The 24,142-nt window shown below is 40.5% G+C and overlaps 3 protein-coding genes across 3 annotated transcripts; 1 reads left to right on the top strand and 2 right to left on the bottom strand.

Moving 5' to 3' along the window:
• Positions 1-231: 231 nt before the first annotated feature.
• faf2 (Fas associated factor family member 2) lies at positions 232-5,352 on the bottom strand. The gene is made up of 11 exons (XM_083980655.1): positions 5,270-5,352; positions 4,267-4,335; positions 3,944-4,078; positions 3,580-3,656; positions 3,350-3,488; positions 3,145-3,230; positions 2,850-2,941; positions 2,433-2,610; positions 2,090-2,261; positions 1,820-1,963; positions 232-1,493 (listed from the first exon to the last, which is right to left on the bottom strand). Exons 1-11 carry the CDS (start codon positions 5,330-5,332, stop codon positions 1,311-1,313), a joined length of 1,338 nt encoding a protein of 445 aa, XP_083836781.1. The 5' UTR covers positions 5,333-5,352; the 3' UTR covers positions 232-1,310.
• Positions 5,353-6,949: 1,597 nt separating this feature from the next.
• pin4 (protein (peptidylprolyl cis/trans isomerase) NIMA-interacting, 4 (parvulin)) lies at positions 6,950-10,026 on the bottom strand. The gene is made up of 4 exons (XM_083980523.1): positions 9,880-10,026; positions 9,595-9,662; positions 7,975-8,094; positions 6,950-7,418 (listed from the first exon to the last, which is right to left on the bottom strand). Exons 1-4 carry the CDS (start codon positions 9,914-9,916, stop codon positions 7,260-7,262), a joined length of 384 nt encoding a protein of 127 aa, XP_083836649.1. The 5' UTR covers positions 9,917-10,026; the 3' UTR covers positions 6,950-7,259.
• A 6,940-nt stretch (positions 10,027-16,966) lies between these two features.
• nek12 (NIMA-related kinase 12) lies at positions 16,967-19,021 on the top strand (the record flags this gene model as incomplete). Its single annotated transcript, XM_083980285.1, has 2 exons — positions 16,967-18,086; positions 18,834-19,021. The coding sequence occupies 2 exons, from the start codon at positions 16,967-16,969 to the stop codon at positions 19,019-19,021; spliced, it is 1,308 nt and encodes a 435-aa protein (XP_083836411.1).
• Positions 19,022-24,142: the final 5,121 nt, after the last annotated feature.

The raw sequence follows: 24,142 nt of genomic DNA on the forward strand, positions 1-24,142 counted from the left end.
GCTGCAGTACTTTAAATAAAGTTGACCCTCAGTGGACTTTCAATGTGATTCTAGCAAAAACAAACTTTAAAAACTACCTAAAATCTTCCACTTATCAAAATGAAAGCTTCTCTTCTAGTTGTTTCCCCACAGACAAAAGAAGTGATTATTCAATGCATTTTGTTACAACAAGCAAGTCGTACATTCGCCATAAACCTGCGTTTTTAAAATGTTTTTAATTTATAGTTGGAAAATTACATCTTTACATGAGCCCATTTAGATGTTACAGGCAAAACAGGCATCTATGAGTTACCACAGGCACACTATGGGCAGACTTGTACTAGACTAGGTACAGCCACATGTAAAAGCTGTGGCCTCTGTTAAATATCATCTTTTTAAACTTCATGAGCTTGAGGCAGTCTGCTTGACATAGTAACCAACCTGCATTTGGTCATTTTATGACACATGAGTCAAAAAAAAAAAAAAAAGAAGTTCGGTAAATTTGAAGGTTTTAAATATCTAACTTATGTACAGGTCATGGCTCATTTATAACAGGGTTCCCATATTTCCTTTTTGTCCAAATCCATCAACCTGCTCCCTGAAGTAATACATTTGCTCTCCACACCACATGGATAAACCACAACAGCAGCACCATTCCAAAATAAGACCACCTCTGTGCTCGTCTCTCACTGTGGAGGAAGCATGTGTAAACTTAAGGCAAAAAAGGGTGTTGAATTAGGACAAATGGAACAAACATCAAGTCTGACAAAAAAAAAAAAAAATAGGCAAGGCATTCACACCATCATGGAGATCCATACGTCTCCATGCTTTATCCTGTGTGTATCAGTAGGTATTAAGACAACCTGCCTTCCTCAGTTGCCCAGTTGTCATTAAAGTAATTTGGGATATGGTTCTGGTTTTGCACAAAGCTATGCTACTGTTTCAGTATATTTCAGTAGATGATTAATCCTTTGATGCAACAATTACTGGTGAGGAAGGACAAGAATTAACAGGTAACTAGTACAGACAATGGAAAACAAACTTCTTTCTCCACACCGATACAAAGATGAGCTCAAGGAAGGACTTCAAGAAATATTTATTTGATAAAATTCAAGACTTTCCAGGCTACTGGGAACCCTGTAAACACAACTGAACAAGGACTGAATGCAAGGTGGATTTACTCTTTCCAAGTCAGGATTTTATCTCAATGATCCCCTTGTGCATAATGGCCATTCAACAAAAGAAGAAAAAGGACAAAAAAAAAGGGGAGGAACAGGGAGGGAGGGCATCAAGGGAAAATGTGTTTCCATGTAGAGGAGGCATGTCATCTATTAATCGTCCGTAAGGTCCTGAACAAAAAGGACCTCGGAGCGGCTGAGTCCTGCCTCTTTCAGTGTGGGTGGGTTGGGCTGCTCCTCAGTCGGGAGGCAGGGCAAGACTCGGCGAGGGAAGTTTGTAACTATCTGAAACTTCTCTGGGGTTTCTTTCAGTGAGAAAAGGAAGTCGTATATTACCTGTGGAAGGAAAACAGGCAAGTGAATGGGCATGTAATTAATTTCTGAAGCAACAAAAGTATTCACCAAGGAGACATTCTTCCAATTATGGGTGTCAAACCATGTGGTGTTGACTGCATGCTTCAGCGTGCATGATTTTGTTCCAACCCAAGACTAACATTATTATATGTGGTGGTGTTTGGCTGGAATGAAAATCTTGTGTTGCTTCACTGTACATGGTATCATGCAGTGATAAAAATTAATTCTACGTAGCTTCGACAAAACCTGAGTTCCTTGTCAAACCTACTGAAAACCTCTGGTTAAGAGAAATCCACCTGGATACTCACCGTCAGAGACTGCCCGAAGAGGAACCGTCTCTCTACTCGCGTGTCATTCGGCAGTTTAAACACTATTTTGACGCTCTCTGGGTCATCTGCAGGCGGCTCTGGAGGAAGACATTCTGACTTCCTCTCCTTCTCCTCCTCGAGTGTCTGGAAGTCACAGCAAAAAGTGACAACATTAGGGAAAAAACGACTTGTATTGAAAATAATTATTGGATGAGGTCTCCCCCCTGTGCAAATTTGGCATTCACAACATGAATGGAAAATGAGACTCACTCTTCGTCTCCGTTCCTCAGCAAGAGCACTTTGTCGGACCTTCTCCTCCTCTTGCCTGCGCTGCTCCTGTTCCTCCCGTTTCTTTCTGTCCTTCTCCTGGTCGGCACGGAGGGAGGCCAGATAGGCCTCATCCTGCTGCTGCCTTAGCACTTGGGTCTGGTTCCTCTCCTCCCTGACACAAACACATTATTCTTTAGTTGTACACTAGTTCCTATTGTGGCACATTGGCAGATTGCGGCATTAAACACAGAGCTGCTTTTCAACGGTAACCTCGACAGTCATACCTTAGAACACATGACTTTCACTTTTCCTTTCTTTAAGTGACTTGATTTATTCCTCATACCGTTCAAGGCGCTCTGACATCAGATATGTTTGGTTGGCATCCATGATGAAAGTAAGCTGATTGATGAGGTCCTCTGGCTGAATGAGGCCCTCGAGCCTTCCCACCACCGTCATCTTGCGGTCCTTCAGCATTATCATGGCCAGGAATGGATAGGTGTTCTCCCGCAATGCCTGAGAAACTGAAACACACCCAAGTATTAAACAGTAATATCACTGCGTTACACAGTGCTGCTACCCAAGCACACAAAAATACATGCACAAAACAAATCATATCCCAGTTTAGCTCTGTGGTAGCCCACAAGCAAAACATTTCTATCAATCGCTCATAAACATATTTTTTCATGATTACAGTAACCCATGTTACACTGACAGCTAATTCACGACAAATGGTGTATTCAACAACAGTGAATGTGCATACCTCTGTAGCCCTCAGGTTTGCTGGTTGAGCATGCCCAAAAAAGCATTCGTGTGTTGAGGAAAGTTATGACCTCTTCTGTACATAACGTGGAGCTATGAGATACAAACAAAAAACCAACAATTTGAAAGACAATATCTTTTTTTTCTGCGCAAATGTTTACAAGAAACAAAGTTATATAAAACATTTAGCTATAATAGTTTTCTAACCATGTGGGAAAATCCCAGTAGACTTCACAAAACAAATTCTAGCAACTGTACAAAACTTGGCTGGCAATCGTAGAAATCAGCTGTGTTACCGGCAAAACTCGTCAGTGTCTTGATGATCATCCCCATGAAGGTACACTAATAGGTAGCGGAGTTCCCGTTTGGCATCATTCAGCGCCTACACGTGTCAAGAGTAAACAAAAGCAATACAGGATGTTGTCCATTTACCTTGTTGGGGCAGAAACAAGATACATATTCCTTTTCCTAATCGTATGTTTGCACATGTCTTTAACTTACCTGGCTGTATGTTCCCTGGTAAAATACAGGGTGTGCCTGCCCATACTTCTCCTCAAAACTATGAATGAAGGACACAACATCTCCGACAGGGTCTGTCACACGACCACGAGGATCTGGCCTGATGAACCGCAGGGCAAACCTTGAAGAAGAAAACATTGTAGCGATTACATTACATTCCTCTGTGTAGCGTAAGTAGCAACTACAGTTTAAAATCAATGTGCTCAAATTACCTGAATATGTCCAGGAGTGTGTAATATGTAAATCTGAATGGCAGCATTATCAAGTAGTAACTCCATCCTAGTAATCCCTGAAAAGAAGAACCAACAGCCTATAATATATATATTATAAACACATAAAAACATTATAATCACACAGTCATCTAAGTTTCAGTATCCGTATCTGAGTGACACCGTACCAATGAAAATATTGACTAAGAAAGAATAGGCAGAATGTCCCAAGTGTCAAGCCTGAACAACAGTTACGTCAACTATTAAGACTGAACAGGAACCATGTATACTTTTTGGTGTGAAAATAGTCAACATCGAAGCAGAGATATTATCCTAAAAACCAATACATGAAAGTGTGCTGACCTACCCTGGGTTGTGGCCTTGACACGATGTAACTATATACTCTATGGTCTGCTGTATTGACCTGCAATGGTCTGGATGGTGGAGGGTTAAACACACTGGGCACTCCTTCCTGCTCATTAAGTCTGTCTTGTACTGCAGCCTGAAATGGACAGAGTTAAGCCCATCACACTCAAGTCAAGTCCTTCATTGAACTGAGGGAATGACAACTCAATAAGAGACACACAACACATTTCACATAATTAATTTAGAAATTAAAGCATTAAGAGTCATCAAAAAACAACAACTGATGGTTAATCCTCAGAGACGACAAAAAACACTTTAAATTACCTCTATGTTCCAGTTATGCTGCTCTAATGTGCGACGACATTGGTCCATAGACTCCAGTCCAGTTAGGTCCTGTTGAAGAAATACAATCAGATTGAAGGCCTCAGGTGCATCAGACCTGCAGGAAGGTACGTTTGAACACCCACAACCAGGGCTTCCCCCCCGTAGCTCATCTACTACAGCTTCACCATGTCAAGTTCCTCATGAAAAATGTTAGCAGGAAGAAACCACAAAATAACTGCGGTCAGCCGAGTCAGGATCACATTATTAATATGGCAGATTAACTACCATTTAGTTACACAGCTAACTAACGTCAACATGAACAGGGAAAAAAATCGTTTATCCCAATGCAGGCTGACGTTAAAGCATAGCTAGCTCTCAAAACATCAAGATAACACTTTTACTAGCTAGCCCTTTCACTGACAGACTGAGATCACACAACAGGCCTTGACACGAAGGATGGGGATAACTGCATTACTCTCATCGTTATAATAATTACCGATTCCGCTTAATTTCGCCCCAAAACAAACAATTGTGTCGCTGAGAAACTTCAGTGACAGCTCGATCATGACTGTTGTGCTAATGTTAACTCAGCAAGTGTTGGAGGGAGCGTCGGGAGAAACCCCCGTCAGTCAGCCAACTGCACGGAAAGTCAACATTTACATCGGGAGAGCGAGCCACGAGTGATTTGGATGAACACAGTTGAACCGGGTATACGCCTGCTAGTGCAACAAAACCATCGTTATGATGTGTAAGTCCACCCATTGGCCCTTGAAGTAAGCTAACTTGCTAGCTGGGCTAATGTTAGCTGTGGTTGCTAACGTTAGCTGTGGCTCCAGTTGACGGCAACATTAAGGGGAAACGGTCCCGAAGTTGACTGTGCGAAAAACGCTTCAAGTCGCGCGGTTTCCTCTTTTTTACAACGAGTTAGTAACAACAGCAGCGTAAAAGAGTATGAGGTTTCACACAGAAGCATGTTAGCGGTGTATTTGAGCTGTCCCCTGACCTGAAACTGGAGGAGTTTTTCGGTCTGCGCCTGGGATAATTCTGGCTCCTCTGGCGCCGCCATCTTACCTCGCCAATCATCTAGCAAGGCGTATCAACGTCCACCGTCTTTTCCCGGTGCGAGGCAGCCGGGCGCCCGCAGCCTCCGCGGGCTACCGCCACCTGGCGGTCTGGATGTCCCCACGTCGGCTGCTCAAAACACTGCACTTCTGTTTCAGACAGAGACCGCATGAAAATGAGACTGAGGAAATACCCACTATGCTCCACCGAAATTCACCCGTTTTTCTTTTGTTGGTTTGCAGTTCTCCTTTTTTTTTTCCATAATTCCTAATCATAGTGTTGCACGCTAAGCAGCCCCAACCTGAGTTTCATCAGTCTACAAAACATTTCCCAGATGTGATGTAGGCTACAGAGTCACTGCTCTCTTGAGTCGAGGAGATGATTGTCCTGGAGAGCAACAGCTTCCTCCTGCTCTGAGCTCTGTGATCTGTGAATGCCGGACTCATGAACAGAGATGTAAACCAGCTCCGAAGATTCATTTAAAATCATCTTGGCCTAAATTATATTAATCAGAAAAGAAGACTCTCAATCTGTAGGCTAAGCCTGAAGGACTTAATATTGCCCCCCATCTTCTCCTTCAGCTGCACAACAGCATTGTTCAACCAGTCCTGCTCTACTGCTCCACCTGCTTCTTTTTTTTGTGATCAAATGTTTATTTAACAAGAATACAAGTTACAACCAAGAAACATGACTCATTAATTGACAATAGAGACAGTACAAAATTGACTGTAACAACTAAATCACAAAATAATAATAGTGACAGTGTAACCTTGCACTTCAATAAGGTGCAAGAAAAACCAAAACAAATGTGCATAAAAATGATTTAAAAAAAATATATATATAGCCTATATATATATATATATTTAAAAAAAAAAAAAAAGGACAGAGAAAAAGACAAGGAAAAGGAAAATGGGCACCACCCCCCACCCCAACAGCACACTCACAGTGGTACGCTCTCTAGAACCCTGATGGAGTGTCCACCTGCTTCTTCAGTATGCTTTCTGTCACAAAGCAGGTCCTAAACTCACAAATTTAACTTATTTCACTGCCAAGATAATTGGTCTCCCAGCACCCAATTTAACTTATTTTACTGCCAATATAATTGGTCTCACAGCACCCAATCTCTCAGAGCTCAACAGTGAGGCCATCATACAGACAAACCTTACTGCCCTCTGGGAGCAGGTCCAGGTCCCGAGGGTTCAATAAATAAAGTTGCACTTTGGCAAAAGCCTGGTACCCAAGCCCATAGCAGCCCTAAACGAGGTGCCTCAGTGACAGAACCAAGTCTTGACATGCTGTATGTATTGTTTTAACCTTCTGTCATAGGTATGGTCCAATGCAGGGGAAAATAATTCCCCCATGGGACGATTTATCTAGTAACTAATCTAGCATTACTTTTTGGGGCAACAACTTGGTGTGATGTAACCTTCTGTGAAAGAGGTGTTTTTCTGTGAGGCAATGAGGATGTTTCATGTGAACAGCAAACTCAAAATACTGTGGTGTTCTTTTATGAGTCAAAGTTACACTATCCCACGCCTCCCGTCTGGTTCCATCAAGCCCTTCTCAGCTTTCTCATACACACATCTCATAAACCACACACATCTTGTACTATGTGAGTGAAAATGCATTTATTTGGCCATTGGTGTTTTGAGTTCCACATGACTGATCCAACAGAAAAGGAAAATCCAGATGATTATGAGAATGTAAAAGTTGAACTTGTAAAAATATCCCCCCCAGGTTGAATTGTCACTGTGGTAGTGTATGTATACCAAAAAACAAACCAGACAGGATAATTTCCGTTTCATATTATAACATCAAGAAGGGATATCAGAAAATCATCAGTTTCACAAAACAGCGAACTGTTGAAAAAAATGAAAAGCGAACTGTTGAATTGAAATGTGTCCTGATTTCAAATGTTGAGTCACTCCGCATCACTTTTTTCCTTCTACCATAATGATGTGGTAGCCAAACTTAGTCTTGACTGGAGGGTCAGTGTAGACAGGTTTATCCATGGAGCTGGTAGGTAGGGCAAATGCTGCATCCTGGAAAGGTCCAACCATTGATCCCCGAGTCATCCACCCCAGATCACCCTGTCATCAATATAACAGTCATGGTCACCCAAGCAGAAAAATAGTGAGTCAGCATGAGCAACACAAGTTTAATTGTAAGAAAAGTCCCTGACACCCCAAAGTTTTCCAGTGCACAAGAATACACTAGTGTAGGTGCTGTGATGACATGCAGGTGTGAATAAGCAGGTACAATTACACACTGTACTTATTTAGTAATGACTTGAGGACTCATTATGAGTTTTAGGCCTGTATATTATATGACATCTCCAAATCCAAATTGAAAGACGCTAATGCCTGCATTCAGATGCAACTTCTGACTGCAGCCATGTGCTGGGTTTTCCATGCTTTAGGGCACTGATGTAACCAAAAAGTCAGTTTCATCATCATCAGATCCTACTGATCATTGGACGGGTTCAACTCCCTTGTGTATAAATCTCAAGAATGATGGTGTCCAAAATAGGGCAAAATACAAATAATGGGGAAGGATTTGAATCAAGCAATACAGAAGTAATGGAGCTGAACCTGACCAAAACTGATTATATCTGAATGATATCTGAATATGAGAACATGCTCTTACTCCTTGTCTGGCTTTGTCTTCACTGTACTGTGATGCTACTTCACTGAAGCGGACACCAGATTTCAGTTTCTCCATCGCCTCCATGCATTTGCCATGTTTTTCACAGAGGATATGTCGAACCTGGGGGAACACAGAACATGAAAGCACAGTTTGACTTCCAGGAGTAAACAACAGTGAAGCCCTGCAATTATACACTCACTGAGCACTTAATTGAGACCTTGCTTGTTACAGTTTTTCTCGATTGCTAAGACACATTTTTCGAAAGCTTCTCTCATTTTCTCTAAACTGTGAACACAAACCCCAATTTTCAAGCTACATTCACAAAACCTCAGACTCTTCTTGCAAAACCAAACTTTCACCTCAAAACAGTTCAATCTGTGCCCAAAAATCGTGCCCCAAGTCAATCAAAATTAAAAACACTACTGAGCAGTCACTAAACACTACATAGAAAAATAGAAAACACAACACTCAGCACATGAAGCTGTAGAAATAAATGTTTATTGTTCACTGTAGGCTAAATGCATGTTGCAAAACAAAAAGCCTGTGCATTTACTGTAGCACTTCTCTCCTTCCCTTTCTTTCACCCTCCTCCCTCCCTCCCCACATCCATTTCATCCCCTTTTCCTTCCTTATTCTCTTTTCTTCCCAGTTCATCCCTCCCTCCCTCCCTCATCCTTTCTTCCTTCACCCTGTCGTCTCTCATCTTCTCTTGCAAAACAAAAAACCTGTGCATTTAGCACTTGTACATAGTACAGTAAAAAAAAAAGTATAAAAACCAGAAATCCTGTGCATTTTACACGTAGCACTTGTACAGTACAAAAACAAACAGAAATCTTGTGCATTTAGCACTTGTATGCAGTAAACCTACATAAAAATAAAGTACAAAAATATAGAAATGAGAAGTGCACACTCAGCCACAGCATCATTTCTCTGTACTGGATCAGGCCACAGGACTTCATCCTGAACTAGCTTACAGTATATGTGCCCTCACATCATTGGACACAAGTGTGATCAATTTTGAGTTGTTGTGTTCAACCGGTGAAACTTGTGCTTTAGTTGTGTTTGACTTTTGCCACCTGTGCTCAGCATTTTGCAACACAGGTGCATCACAATGAAAATGTGTTGGTAAGATGTGTCTAAACAGGTGAAAAGTGCTGATGGTTTTGCCATAAGAGTGACTGATTCAATCAGTAGGTTCAGGCAACTGAGAATTTGGTTCAGACAACAGGGTTTATTGTTTTAGCAATCGAGAAAAACTGTAATACATGCAGGCCAGAGTTTCAAAGGAATTTCCTAAACGATGACCAGCTGAAAGGGTTGGGGGTTAGCCATGGTTCATTTCTTCTTAACTCGTCTATCTATGGACGGGAAATTTTATATGGTGCACACTTTTCTTGTAGATGCCAGCGAGGTGCTAAAGTTCAACTCAACCACATAGTCACACCATCTTCAAGATCATCATCACCACAATCATTAACATCATCATCATCATTAGGCTATAACAGCCAGCTCACACAGTGACGCTGTGGGGGAAGGACTGACAGCGGCATGCGTGGTCAAACTTCCCCTGCAGCACCGCACTTGACCTCAGCGGAAAACTATGGATGAGTGGGCTATTACCTTTACAGCTGTGCCGCCTTTGGGTGTTTTCTCTTTCTTATCGGCGTCTGCACTTCCTGAAGCGGCTCCTGCACAGAACGAACCGAGTGTCACAACACAACAAGAGTAGACCTAATGTACTATAATGTTACAGTAAAAACAAGCAGCACAGCACTACCCGACGACCACAATCACCACTGTCACAGTAAAAACATGTAAGTTAGGCTACTGCAGTTCAATGCTACAGACTAAAAGCTCAGAAATACGCAATACAGGACAAACAGGACATAGCTGGCAGTCACTGACCTTTACCACCCTTGCCACCTTTACCCTTGGGTGGCATTTTTTTGATTAAAGTAAACTGCAATTCAAGAAAGAATTAAAACAGGAAATTTAACAGCACGCGCTCATGCTCTGTTGTGATTAGCCGTGACGTCACACCGCTCTTCTTCTTTAGATAGTTATTGGCAGATTGCAGGTAGTTAATTCTCCACACCGCCACCTAGTGTAGTGACCCGACATGACACCTTATAAATGTGTTTTATCTGTCAAGGTTTGACTGTGTATAATATAATACATCCATGCTGTGTATGTGTATGCATGTGTGAGCGGGTGTAGCTATGAAAATAGTGCTGGGCTGGTAGGGGAAACACTGGTGTTAGTTATTAAATATGTGTTAGCCTATCATCAGTTCAGTTATTCCATCAGCTCATGTTTAAAGTTAAGGTAAAGAAAAACACTATGCCTATATAGGTCAAAGTCATCCTCTCTGTTTATTTGTCAGAAGGATTATCTAGCCCATCTTGTGACATGAGGTGGTGATGATGCTGCAGCAGTAGCACACTTGCTCTTTGTGGGTGTTTCTCAAACTATAGCCTAATTAATCAGCTGTTATAGCACACTTTTCTCATCAAAGCCAGCGAAGTGCTAATGATGAGATTAACTCAAACCACATTGTCACACCATCAACACCATCATCATTAGGCTATAACAGCCAGCTCACTCAGTTGACGCTGTAGGAAAGATTGATAGTGGCCTGTGTGGTCAAACCCGCATCCTGTACACAAACTGCTGTCGCAGTACTTATGAGTCATCATTTATCATAAAATATGCTGATGATTCAGTGATCCTCAGTCTCCTGCAGGACCATGAGATGGGCCATGGTCCTGTTTTGGATAATTTTGCTGACTGGTGTGAGGAGTCATTTTTGCAACTAAATGTTAGCAAGACAAAAAATATACGGTTTGACTTCCGTAGAAACTGTCCTACCATGCCACTAATGACTATAAAAGGGTCCCCAGTCGAGACAGTCAGCCAGTATAAATATCTTGGGACTATCCTGGACGAAAGGCTGACATTTGAGCCCAATATGGACAGAATCTGTAAGAAGGCCAATCAAAGACTGTTTTATTTGAGAAAGTTGAGGACTTTCCAGGTAGAGAGGTCCCTCATGAGAATGTTTTATTCATCCTTTGTCAAGTCTGTATTCACTTTTTCTATGATCTGCTGGTTTGGTAACCTCAGTCTAGCTAACAAAAACAGGCTAAGCAGTATCATTAAACAATGCCGAAAGATCATTGGCACTGACCTTGATGATCTACAGTAGGTCAGATATATCAAGTCAGGTGTGTTCATAGGGCAAAGGCCATACTGGCAGATCCTGATCATCCTCTGAACAAGGAGTTCAGATTGTTACCCTCAGGAAGGAGGATGTCTTTTACTAGGAAGGCCAGGTCAAACAGATACTTGAGATCATTCGTCCCGTTAGCTGTTAAATATTTGAACCAGCTGTAGCTGATGATTTGATGTGACTTGTAGGCTCGGTAATAATTTTTATGATGTATCCTGGTATTTCTATTTCTTGTACCGTTATGTATTACAGTAATATATGATGTATTTCTATCTATTTATTGCTACTTTATGTGTTGTATCCGGTGTGTTTATTGTGCCAACTGCACACTGAATTGCCCCCTTGGGGATATTACATAAAGTAGCCTAAATCAATCAATCAACCTTCCCTATAGCACCGTACTTAACCTCAGCGGAGTACGCTATTACCTTCACAGCTGTACCCACAAAAGCCACTGCCATCACATATTTTTGGCCTGTGCTATCTTTTTCATGCCATTAGCCTACTTATGTAGCCTACACATTTGTTTTATTTAGCTATCTAGCTAGCTAGATTTTTAATTATCATTCACACCATGAAACATGCAGAAAGAGATGCAGCTACTCAGGTCTCAGTAGCCTACTTAAGTAATAAAATAAATAAACAATAAATAAGAACTAACATACTAAAGTAGAAAAGGTCTATATAAGTAAAAGTGAATAAAAATATTTTTAGATGTATCAGAAAGTAGATGTAAGTTCAGAGGTGTGGCTTTGAGGAGCGTTTGCCAGGATCCTGTGGGCAGACATTAGCCTACTTTCTACCACATGTACAAACTCAATAAAAGTGTCAATCTAAGTGCAATAGAAGATACTGTAAGTATCCGAATGTGTTTGGATATGTGTTGGAATATTATTAGCATGTCAAGTAGCTATTTAGCCAACACATAAAGTAATTTAAGCTTCCAATTGAGAAAAGCCACGAGGGGAAATGGCCGGGTGAACGCAGCTTGGTGGAAAAGTTTCAGTAGTTTAAGGTAATGTTATAATATTACTGTAAACTTGCTGATTAATTAGGCTTTCTATAGTTTGAGTAACACCCACAAAGAGCGTACGTGCTGCAGCATCATCACCACCTCATGTCACAAAGATGAGCTCAGAGTCATTACAGTCATTTACATCATAAAGTTTACACCAAAAGGGACATTAATTAGCAATAAGACATTCAGGTATTCTGTTATAGATCATTTCAGTTTTTTGTTTTTTACAATAGGCTACTGTAGATAGATAGATAGATAGATAGATAGATAGATAGATAGATAGATAGATAGATAGATAGATAGATAGATAGATAGATAGATAGATAGATAGATAGATAGATAGATAGTGTGGTATATTGATGTGTTGATGAAAATAAGGGATCGCCGCCGACACGTCTTCACTTGTATTCAAAATAGTAGGCTAGTTTATTACTGTAACAAGAAGAAGAACAGCGTACAAAAAAATGTCGAATCTTGGAGCATCTCATGGTGCCAATGTGAGATCTCTCCCTATGGAGATTACTGATAAATCATTTTAGCTCGCTTAGAGGGGAGCAAATGTAAAACAAAAATGTCTCACTTTACCCCACTCTCCCCTACTAAACACTTTCTTTCAGTTCCAAGAAAAACAGAAGAACATAATGCACGATGTTACAGTTTTTCTCAGTCGCTTTGGTGCTATTCTCAGATCAGAATGAAAGTTCTCATAACTATTAGTTCAACCTCCACAACATGTAGTCATTTGTCCACATCATAGTAGCAGTTTCTCCTTCCTCTGAACAAATTGCAAATGCTTTTGGGCATGTATCAGTTGCTCTCATACAATTCTCTGCTGTTTTACAACATTATCATTTGTTTATGTCATGTCAGTCAAAATGAACTATACTTTTGAACGCTGAATAGTCTTTCCCTATAAAACTAATAGTCCTCATTTCATTGCTTGAGTCATTACATACAAAATTGTTGAACTAGTTTTCAAAATCTGTCAAACTAATTTTAAATGTTGGGAGAAGCACTGTGAATTCAATTATTCAAACATTTCAGTAAGGAACAACAGGTATGTATGGTAACAATCTGCACTGCTGTCATTGTGTCAGGCATTAAGATACAGTGGGACAAGAACATTTTTACATTTACATTTAGACTCACAGCTTCACTAGAGAACAGATTTACTGTATTGTAATGTATTACAGCAACCACAGTAAAGATTTCCCATCTTTACAGTACGGTACTGTACTACAGCATTTTACAAGTAGGAAGCACTTTTACAGTATTGTACACTACAGTAATAATGGTTGATGCAGTACATGTACTGTACATTACTGTAATTTTACTCTGCATCACATAGGATTACAAGACAACCTCACAGAGCTGGAAGAGACTGAGCCCATTACAAACAATGGCATAAGGTTGAAAGAGATGCAATGTAAGGATGACATTACTGTATCTTTGGGAATATTGAATCTGTTTCAATCGCTACAGTTGACAGAGTGATGTAGATGAAAATGTGACTGGAACGTGTGGATGTGCAGGAATGATTTACAGTACTCTGTAGGTTCAGTTACTATATGTACTGCAACATTGTTTACGTAAAGTTGTACCCAAAGAGTGTTTCTTATGTTTGTTGTAGATGACTGTAGTGTATTTTTCCTTTGCACAACGCTGTGAACAAATCAGAATTGCAAAGAGCATATGCAGTAGAAATGTGAAACACATTCAGTATCTCCACTAAATACAGTAATGTGTAACTTTACTGTAGTTTTCACATGGCTGTACTAGTAGTGTATAGTGCTGTCTGGAGCATTTTCAGGTATCATCACTTTCTGCATTGGAAAACACTTAGAGAATAAAGTGTCCTAATGAAAACATGACGAAGCCATTTGACCATCTTGTTCATAAACGATGGTGACAGGACTTCTCATTTTGACGACACTGACAGTTTCATTGACATGAGTACTTGCTTTTGAGGGATGGACAATCCATTTTGAGCAAGTGACGCGCTTTTGCAGGTCATCCACTAGGTTTTCCAGTTTGTGATAATTGTTCTGAGAAATGCACTAACTGTTGTGCAAATGTTAAGAGTGATGTGAGAAAAGCACCAAAGCGACTGAGAAAAACTTGTAAAGCAAAAAGTTCAGGTGGATAATACACTACAATAGATAGATAGATAGATAGATAGATAGATAGATAGATAGATAGATAGATAGATATATAGATAGATAGATAGATAGATAGATAGGCCTAGATAGATAGATAGGCCTAGATAGATAGATAGATAGATAGATAGATAGATAGATAGATAGATAGATAGATAGATAGATAGATAGATAGTCCTGCTGACAAATAAACAGTCAAGAGATGATCGATTAACACAGTGGTTTTCAACTGGTGGGTCGGGACCCAAAAGTGGGTCGCGGACGGCTGGTCAAAAAAGTGAATAATATTTAATGCACACCTGATGTTGGACATGTCTTTTATTTTGAAAAATAACTTATATTGAAAGGCACGCGTCACGTGAACACATGCAGTTGTAATGGTCCTCCTCAGTTTCTTATTATTTGCTCTGAATGCAAAGATATCAGTTTCTTATTAATGTGGCCTGAATGCAATCTTGTTTTGTTTTGTGGGTCTTTATTTTGTGCAATTTGATATTTATTCACTTTTGTGAATATGCTCTGAATGCAGATGCATTAAGAAGTCAAATATATCATTTTGTTGGTCTCCATTTTGTGCAGTTTGATATTTTTTTATTCACTTCCGTACACGCAGTTGTCATGGTCCTCCTCAGTTTCATTCATGTGCTCTGAAATAGGCTACACTTTGCTCAATAAAGAGCTATATTAGTTTTTAAAGGCTTAAAAAAAAAATCTTGGTTTGAATTCTATAAAAGTGGGTCGCGACTTAATGACAATGGGAGAATGTGGGTCCCAGAGTGAGACCAGTTGAGAACCCCTGGATTAACATACATTTAGCCTAGCCTAACTAACCATAGATATACAAACGTTTCTATATCTATGTAACTAACACCAATTATACAACAAGTAGTTCCGACCAAGCAATCTGATTGGTCAATAAGACATTTAGAACGTGCTCAAATCAGCATTACAGCACGGCTGACACATCACTGAAAATATTACTTCGCCATGTCATGTTGTTTACACATCTCCATGGCAACATGGACTTTTCCCCCTTTTATTTTGAAAAACGTCATTTATTACTCGTTTAAATAAATCACAAACTACATTGACCTCCTGTAGGTTGTTCCTTACAGCTGCCAAAGTCACATTTATAGAACAATTATGTTATTTTATTTTTTGTTAATATATTGTAAACTTCCCCGTTACAGCCGAGAGGATTGTCTCCCTCCCATGTGTGTAACGTTACAAAGTCGGAGAGACACGAGTTGTGATCGCGGTGAATATGTTTTTTTAAAATATGGCCTGGAGCTGAATATTTCATTGGATAAAACGGAGGTGATTACCTGTATGTTTTTCTCTCTCCCTCTCTCTTGCTTGCGCCTTTTGGGCTTTTAAATAATCTGGAGCAGAGCGTTAGATATATCGCTCTGATATGGAGTAATCGTTTGGCTTTCTCTATCAGCTGTGTCGGCGACACGGCGCTATAACTTCATTTACATGCAGAGTTTGCGGTTGTAGAAGCTACATCTGTGAAAGGAAAAAAACGGCATCTTTGTTATAACTTGGGCGAGTTTGTGCAGTGTTGATTTAGTTCGGGAAAGTCCGAGACCGCGTTAAAACATGAACGTCAGCTCAGAGTTCACTCATCTGGGACTAGAAAATCATTTCTGTTGCTAGGTCGTTACTAAGGTTCGGACTATTTGCTGTAGAGGTGAACAAGGTTCCATTACACATAGGAGTCTACTGACGTGACTGATTGTGTTTCAGTTATTAGTCAGACCCCATTTATTTCCATGGAAACGGGAAGCACACTCGCAAAAAACTTTACATTTTGAGAGCAAAATGTCCATCAACATGAATATTTATTTAATTATACGCTTTATTTTGTTGGTAATTGTTGTATAATCGCAATATTACCCTCGAGGGTGTGCTTAAACGTAATTTGAGCACTTCGGTGATGCTTGCGGACCTCGGCGCAAGCGCCTCGGTCCTGACCGCATCACCGTCGTGCTCAAATGACGTTAAAGCACACCCTCTCGGGTAATATTGCTTAAAGGGACAACGAGGAGTTTCTATTCGGTTATAAAAAAGTCTCACGTTAATGTGGATGAATCTCCGCTACTCACACTTGTTAATGGCTCCATTTTCGCTAAATATATCGATCTGTCTCTATCGTTATTTTGTTATTATTAGTGGTGGCGGAAATGCTGGTCGAGCCGACCAGCGTTTCCTTCATGGCGAGTTATGAGAATAACGCCGCAGAATCGCCGTTTATGGTCGGAACTACGATGGTATGTGAACCTCTTTGAACCTCTGACTTTAATTTTTGATGAATGAAAACATGAGTCCGTCTTGCGCCGGGTCAAAGAAATGTACGGTGCGCGCGGAGGCTCATAAATGTAGTGTGAAAACGCTTCGCTTTTCCAAAACTCCTCGTTGTCCCTTTAAGTGAACCACAGCACACAGCTGATTCCCTGCGGCGCTGTTGTGCAGTGGTTACCATGACGACAACACTGAACACACACCGACCGTGCGACCGTGCGGTAGCTATATGTCTTGTGTGGCGGCGAGAAGAAGCTGTTTTTGAACTTTGCTTCAGTTCAAAGCATGGAGATGTACGATAAGGTGCTGTGTCTGGGTCGGGGGGGAGCGGCAGACGTGTTCCTGATGAGGCATGTGGAGCGGAAGAGCCTGCACGCCGTGAAGAGGGTGAAAGTGGAGGAGGCACGGTCAGCGAGATCACGGAGGGCTGTTCTCCAAGAGGCGGAAATCATCAGGAGGCTAGAGCATCCTCACATAGTCACATGCAGCGATGCCTTTGTAAACCCGGATGACGGCTTTATTTACATTGTGATGAACTACTGTGACGGTGGGACTTTGGATGACGAAGTGAAACAGAGGACACCAGGGGAGTTTTTCACAGAGGACACCGTGATGGGGTGGTTTGTGCAGGTGGCTATGGCTGTCAATTACATACACACTGCTAAAATACTGCACAGGGACATCAAAACGTCTAATGTGCTGCTAACAAAGCAAGGTGTGGTGAAGTTAGGGGACTTTGGGATATCCAAAGTAATGACCAACACAGCTGATATGGCATCCACATGTGTTGGGACACCCAGCTACCTTAGTCCCGAGCTTTGCCAGGATGTCCCATACAGCTCCAAGTCCGACATCTGGGCCCTTGGCTGTCTGCTTTACGAGATCTGTGCTCTCAGAGCCCCATTTACAGCCACAAACCTCCTCAGTCTGTTGTACAAGATCACCAAAGGGGAGTACGATCCCGTGCCTGACACATACTCAGACAATATCTCATCTTTGGTAAAGAGGATGCTCTGCCTCAACCCAGAAGAGAGGCCAAGTGCGGCCTGCATACTGAGCAGTGCACATGTGCAGGATCACCTAAGGAACATCACAAGCACAGAGACTGACTGTGCTCCAGTGGCTGAATCTAAAGGGGAGAGCTGTGACACTGATATAGAAGAATGCAACACAGGGCCACATGCTCTCGGTCAATCTCACTTGTTGAAAGAGAAAATTCACACTATGCAGGACAGTCTGAGCAATGAGGAGGAGGAAGATTGTGATGCTCTGTGTGTTGGAGGACACACCCAGTGTGACTGCTGCTATCCCGAAGACTTTGATGAGGATGAGACGTTGTCCTCTGGAGAGGAGCACATTGAACACTGCAGGTCTCCAATGAGGAGTGATTCAGCTGAACACACTGGTAAAATTGAGCTGAAAAAAAAAAAAAAAAAAAAAAAAAAAAAAAAAAAATATATATATATATATATATATATATATATATATATATATATATATATATATATATATATATATATATATATATATATATATATATACAGTATATATACAGTATATATATATAAACAAGCATCTTAAAAAAAAAAGGTTCAGGGGGAATCACATCTGTGAAAGCACCAGTGCCATCAACAAAAAGTGCATTCAAATGTATGCTAAAGAAAGAGCACACTTTTTTTTACACTTTTGTTAAGTGGTTCCCCTACCAGGATCTGACGCCTCCAGAAGGTCATAAGATAAATTGGGAGGTTGTGAGATGATGTTGTAGAAGAAAAATTAAACAAAGTGAACTTTAATATGACCACTTTGAGTCTTGAAATAAAATTTTGGTCAGAAAAAACAAGCAATTAGAGACTGTCTGACTCTGGCCCGACTCATAGTTTTGACTCATAGTTTTTGACTCATAGTTTTTACTGAACATAATAATGAAAAAAATGTAAATATATAGCCTAACCAAAATATTATGCACGCCACAAGCTTTTTGTATGTAAATTATGATAGTAACCTTTTTTAGCATTCTGGTGATAATTTGGTAGACAATATGAGCTTGTAAAAATAGAAATTGTTTAATGGCAAAAATAAAATAAAATATAGGCCCTAAATTCTTGTAAACTTTTCTGAGATCACTCAACAGACTTGTTTGGTGTTTCAGAACAAGATGATTATCCAGACGACTTTGAGGAAGATGAGGAGAGGGAAGATGATGACAGTGAAGCAGACTTTGTCGACACTGATGCTCTTCAACAGCCACATGACGAGGATGACTTGGAGGAAGTGTTTCAGCTCCGTGATGCTGGAGGATTGAGTGTTACACTGAAAGCACTGAAGGAAAAGGGTTAAAAACATTTAAAGAGCCCCAAAACCTGAACATTGCAGTGGACCATAATCTTTGGAGATGGACCAGTTGAATATCTGTCAAGTAAAATAAATGCCTCACTGTTCATTTAATAGACACCATGAGACATTGTAAGGCTGATATTATTCAAAGAAAATTGCACCCAGATTAAAAACTACACTGAAAAATGTAATTTGTTGACTTTAAAAATGTTTTTAAACCGATCGCCTCAGAATGAACATGTTAAGTACATCATTAATTCTAAATTGTTTAAGCTAAAAATAACTGTGTTTAGACAACTCATGCCAGCCATTTAAATTACATTCAAATTCAAAGACTTTATTGTCATTGTGCAGTACGCAACTAAATTTACTTGTGGAGCCTCTATAAATAATACTCACATTCACAAAGTGAATGAATGAGGCAGCACTTGAAATCTACTCATTCGCAGTTCAGGGGGCAAGGCAAGGCAAGGCAAGGCAATTTTATTTGTATAGCCCGTTTTTACAAACAGTTTGTCTCAAAGGGCTTTACATGGCATCGTAACAACATCCTCTGTCCTTAGACCCTCACATCGACTGAGGAAAAACTCCATGGAAACCCTTTTAACAGGGAAAAACAGGAGAAACCTCAGGGTGAGCAACAGAGGAGGGATCCCTCACCCAGGACGGACAGACGTGCAATAGATGTTGTTACAGACAAGAAAACAGTTTACAGTTTGTCACAGAATGTGCGGAATATGGAAATGTTAGCAGGGGTTGATGAAGGCAGTCTCTGGTGAGGGGAGGGGGGGGGCAGGGAGAGCCGGTCAGCTCGATGGGAGGACTGGGTGGCAGACTGGTCCATGGGAAGGGAGGGGAGGCCGGTCTAACGGCAGGGGAAGGGGTGAATCTATAATAATCTAAATACCTCGTGGCTTCTACCTCTGCCTGTGACAGGAAACAGTATGAAAGAATGTGAATTAACTGATTTTTTAGAGTGCAAGTGTGGATTGCAGACAGAGGAGCCGGGACTCAAACCATCGGCCTTCTGGTTAGTAATCGACCCGCTCTACCTCCTGAGCCAGGCATGTTTCTCAACAGAAGGTTGTATTAAGTAAGTGTAAGATAGGAGAGTCAACAAACTAAGCATACATTACTCAAGATCAATCTTTATTTTAAGTAAGGATCAAAATTACATTTCACAGTGATGACTTGCATATACCAGGGTTTCATTGTATCAGTTTCTCCTGTCCGTTTCTTTTCCCACCTTTGTTTTTGTCTTTGTTACACAACATTGTGGTTAAACATTTGAAATGAAGCAACTGAGTTTTTATCTCTGACTCAAAATGAGATTAAGTCAAGAATATGCACGCAGCTACCGTATGTCCCCAAAGGAAGTATGTGGTATAAGCAGCTTTCCACAAAGATATTATTTCATCACACCTAGAATAAGAGGCACATTCAGAAACAGACACTGTAAATTAATAAAATATTAGTCCCCAAGGTGTGTCTAAGAGCACAAAAATAAAATAAATCTGACAGACTTAATGTTTTGGCCTGAGATGGTGCATTTCAGTGTCTGTGCTGTTGAGTATGGACATTGTGTTGTCATCAATCACACCTTTCAAAACTAATATGCAATTGATCCTAATTTGGTCTTAAGGAGACACAATCTAAACAGCTATAACTAGTTTTGATGGGAATCTGTACGTTTGCCTCCATGAGCAGGCGGAACTAGGATATGATCAGTAAGTGAGCGGGACTAATAGCTCAGCTATGGTAACTGGTGGCTGGAAAAACTCAACATTGCAAAATGGAAATTTTCTTGTTTATAATTTCCCAGTACAACTGGAGCAACTAGCTCCCTCCAGATTGTAGTTTACACCCTGGGACCAGAAGTGAGCAATTCTCCATTGACCCCCCATGTTAAAATAGCCAACTTAAAAAGTCATAAAGTCATAGTTAAATTAGGGGGTGAATTTTTTTGTACCACAACTGTTTTAGTGTTATTTAGGCTTAAAATTCATCCGTAAATTGAGGCGTAAATTGATTTTGGGTGAAGTATCCCTTTAAGCCTGATGCGTCCGTTTTTTCCCCTGTAATTTCACAAACATTGTTCAGTTATGTGGAGATACGGACAAGTGAAAAATAAACATTGCTAACAAAAAATGTTTTCTATCACTGGTTGTTTTTTTGCCCATAGCGATCTATCACGAGCTAACCTCTAGAGTCAACACCACAGCTGTCATTAAGAAGGCCCAACAACGACTTCACTCTCTGAAAAAGGTCGACCTTCCTGTACCTGCCCTGACCATGTTTTACAGAGGCACCATCGAGACTGTTCTCACATACTGCATCACATCCTGGTTTGGCAGCAGCACAGCAGAAGAGAGGCACAACCTAAATAGGGTAGTGAGAACAGCAGAGTAAATCATTGGTGTGCCACTGCCACATCTGCCGGACATCCACAGAGTCCGTTGTGTGCGCAGAGCAGAGGACATCTTAAAGGACCCCACACATCCCTCTCACAGCATGTTCACAATCTTGCAGTTAGGAAGAAGGTACAGAAGCATCAAAGCATGAACCACTCGCCTGAACAGCTTCTTCCCCACAGTGATCAGACTCCTTAACAAAAGAATGTGAATTAACTGATTTTTTAGAGTGTTTATCTAATGATAACTTTTATTCTCTTTTATTTATGATAATTCATTTTAGGTGTTGTTTTTAATTATACATGTTTTACTTATTTATTGTTGAAATTAATGCACTGATCTTGATCTCGAACGGTGGATGTGTGAAACATAATTTCGTTTTTATGTGACGCATAAGAATGACAAATAAAACCTATCTATCACCGTGAATGTTAGAAAATTACTACTTTGTAATTCATGACTAACTGTGATTAACTTACCAACCTATGGTTTACAACTTGACCATGGCTTTTGTCTCCAGGGGGCAACGATACAATCTATAATAATCTAAATACCTCGTGGCTTCTACCTCTGCCTGTGACAGGAAACAGTATTTTGTGGTACGTAATATACAATTACATAATTTTAATCCTTTTCTGCTCTTTCTTTTCTTTAACAAACTATTCATCATTTGAAGTTGTTATCCTTAACAGTTACGGTGAATAGAAAATGTTGGCTTTTAAAACAAATACAGTATGTACTCAGATTGTTGATTTGTCATGACAGGTAAGGTGTGAAGAAGGGCTTTACAGGAATCATGTTTTAACATTAACATATTTACAGTAGTGCAGTTTCTGGGTACACAGCTTTAAAATCCAGTAATGATGTGGAAATGTTAAGCTTTGAATGTGGCAAGCTCAACGTTCAGTGTTCTCAGCGGAAATGTAAGATTCATGTTTTATCAACACACGATCTCTCATGAGTTGACCGAAGTTTTTCCACACTAAGCAGTCAGCAGTCTCAGGTTCACCCACATTACATTTACTTGCAATACATCATACACTGAGACACACTGAGACACAACAAATTTCCATTAGCCAATACTGATGTATCGGCAAAGATTTTTTCCCTCATTAATGGGTGAAGAATGATTCCCCATATGGTTCCCCATATGAGCAGAAAATCCAACTACGTGAACCATCAGCGATCCGTTTGGGATGGTGATATCACATATCAGGCAAGCACCTGTTTTGTCCACAGGCATCGTCATGGATGGATTAAGAAATGGGGGCAAGAGGTCACAGGACCCCTAAAGCCGGGGCAGCTGTGGCTCTGGGCGTAGAGAAAGTTATCTGCTGATTGAGAACTTTGGAGGAGAATCGAAAGGTTTAGTCGAAACTAATTTTGCTGGAAATTTTCACTTTGAAGACGTCACAACAACAAAACCATTATGAACTGTGTCTGCCTGTGGTGTGGGGTCAGGGTTAGGGTAGGACAGACCCCCTGTCCTACCCTTCAAGGCATCAGTGCCTAGAAACTGTTTATGGCCGTCGAAATAAGTCAGACACTGATACTCCTGAACAGCCGGATTCAAAACCTTGGTAATTCCCCTGCTGTGTACACAATGATGTTGCTCTAAATCATCCACAAATTCACACCTGCACACTCATTTAGCATCCATTGATGGTGTTAACAGACAAAAGCAGCCCAAGTAACTTCCATGATGACAACTGTTGCAACCACATCCACACTAGACAGTATGAGTCACAATCTGCATGTGAGGTGCTTCAGGTAACCTTTGGAAGAAACTTGGTAATTTTTATATACTTTAAGAAATTGGGTGTAATCAAATTACACTGTGGTCTTTGCTTGTGATGATATATTTTCTCATCTCTCTGCTTACAACAGCACTTACCTGAAGTCATTTTAAGCTGTGTGAGCTTCTTCGGGAAATAAGGCTTTCACATGAAAAAGGACCAAACTTGAGAATATATACAGCACTTTGTATGTTTGGAAATTAATTTCAATGGCAATGCACTTGACTGACTCATTGTGAGTCCCAAAGTTGCACAAGGAAATTGGACTTTTGTCTCACTCAGTTTCGCTAAGATAAGTTTCACTGATCCTCATCTATTTTGCTCTACTTTCAGAGAAGTTCTAGATATATAATTAAACATTTAGTCACTCTTCAGGGTTACTCTTTGGAATTCCCCTGAGGATGTGGACATAAATGTAGGACAACACTGTGATAAAAGAAATGAAAGAATAGGGAATAAAAAAAAGAGATAAAAACACCAGACGAAATATACCACGGGAGACAGATACAAGCACAGGATTAAAACACAAACACTACAAATGCGTGTCTGGAGAGGAGGGATTTTAGTTACTCTCAAGCTTTGTGGGACAAAACAAGGTGCAAAGTGTGCCCACCCTTATGTGTAGGCCCAGATGCGTGTTGCTTGAAATCAAATGACCCATTAGATTCAGAAATTCGGAAGCAAGATTACACCTCATGTCATATGGAGATTAAAATCTCCAACAATACAGAACTTGTTCAATTTTACAATTAATAATTTAAAAATTAGATAGGAGAGGTGAGGCCTGACCTATTGACCCCACCTCCATGACTGATGGTTCAGTGTCAAGCACGTGGAGAGCTGTGGACAGGTGGAAGGGTCCTATTAAACAGCACCCAGGAGGTTAACACTCAGGCCTTGTTCAGCACAAATCCTTA

Source organism: Trachurus trachurus (assembly GCF_905171665.1).
Source record: "Trachurus trachurus genome assembly, chromosome: 10".
NCBI classification, from domain to species: Eukaryota; Metazoa; Chordata; class Actinopteri; order Carangiformes; family Carangidae; genus Trachurus; species Trachurus trachurus.

Excerpts from the sequence above, each read along its gene's own strand:
- faf2 (XM_083980655.1), bottom strand. The coding sequence starts at position 5,332 with ATGGCGGCGCCAGAGGAGCCAGAATTATCCCAGGCGCAGACCGAAAAA. Across the intron at positions 3,489-3,579 it reads ACACTCCTGGACATATTCAG|GTTTGCCCTGCGGTTCATCA; the intron begins GTAATTTGAGCA and ends TTCTTCTTCAAG. Across the intron at positions 1,494-1,819 it reads TCTTCGGGCAGTCTCTGACG|GTAATATACGACTTCCTTTT; the intron begins GTGAGTATCCAG and ends TTCCTTCCACAG.
- pin4 (XM_083980523.1), bottom strand. The coding sequence starts at position 9,916 with ATGCCACCCAAGGGTAAAGGTGGCAAGGGTGGTAAAG. Across the intron at positions 9,663-9,879 it reads AGGTGGCAAGGGTGGTAAAG|GAGCCGCTTCAGGAAGTGCA; the intron begins GTCAGTGACTGC and ends CGTTCTGTGCAG. Across the intron at positions 7,419-7,974 it reads AAGACAAAGCCAGACAAGGA|GGTGATCTGGGGTGGATGAC; the intron begins GTAAGAGCATGT and ends TATTGATGACAG.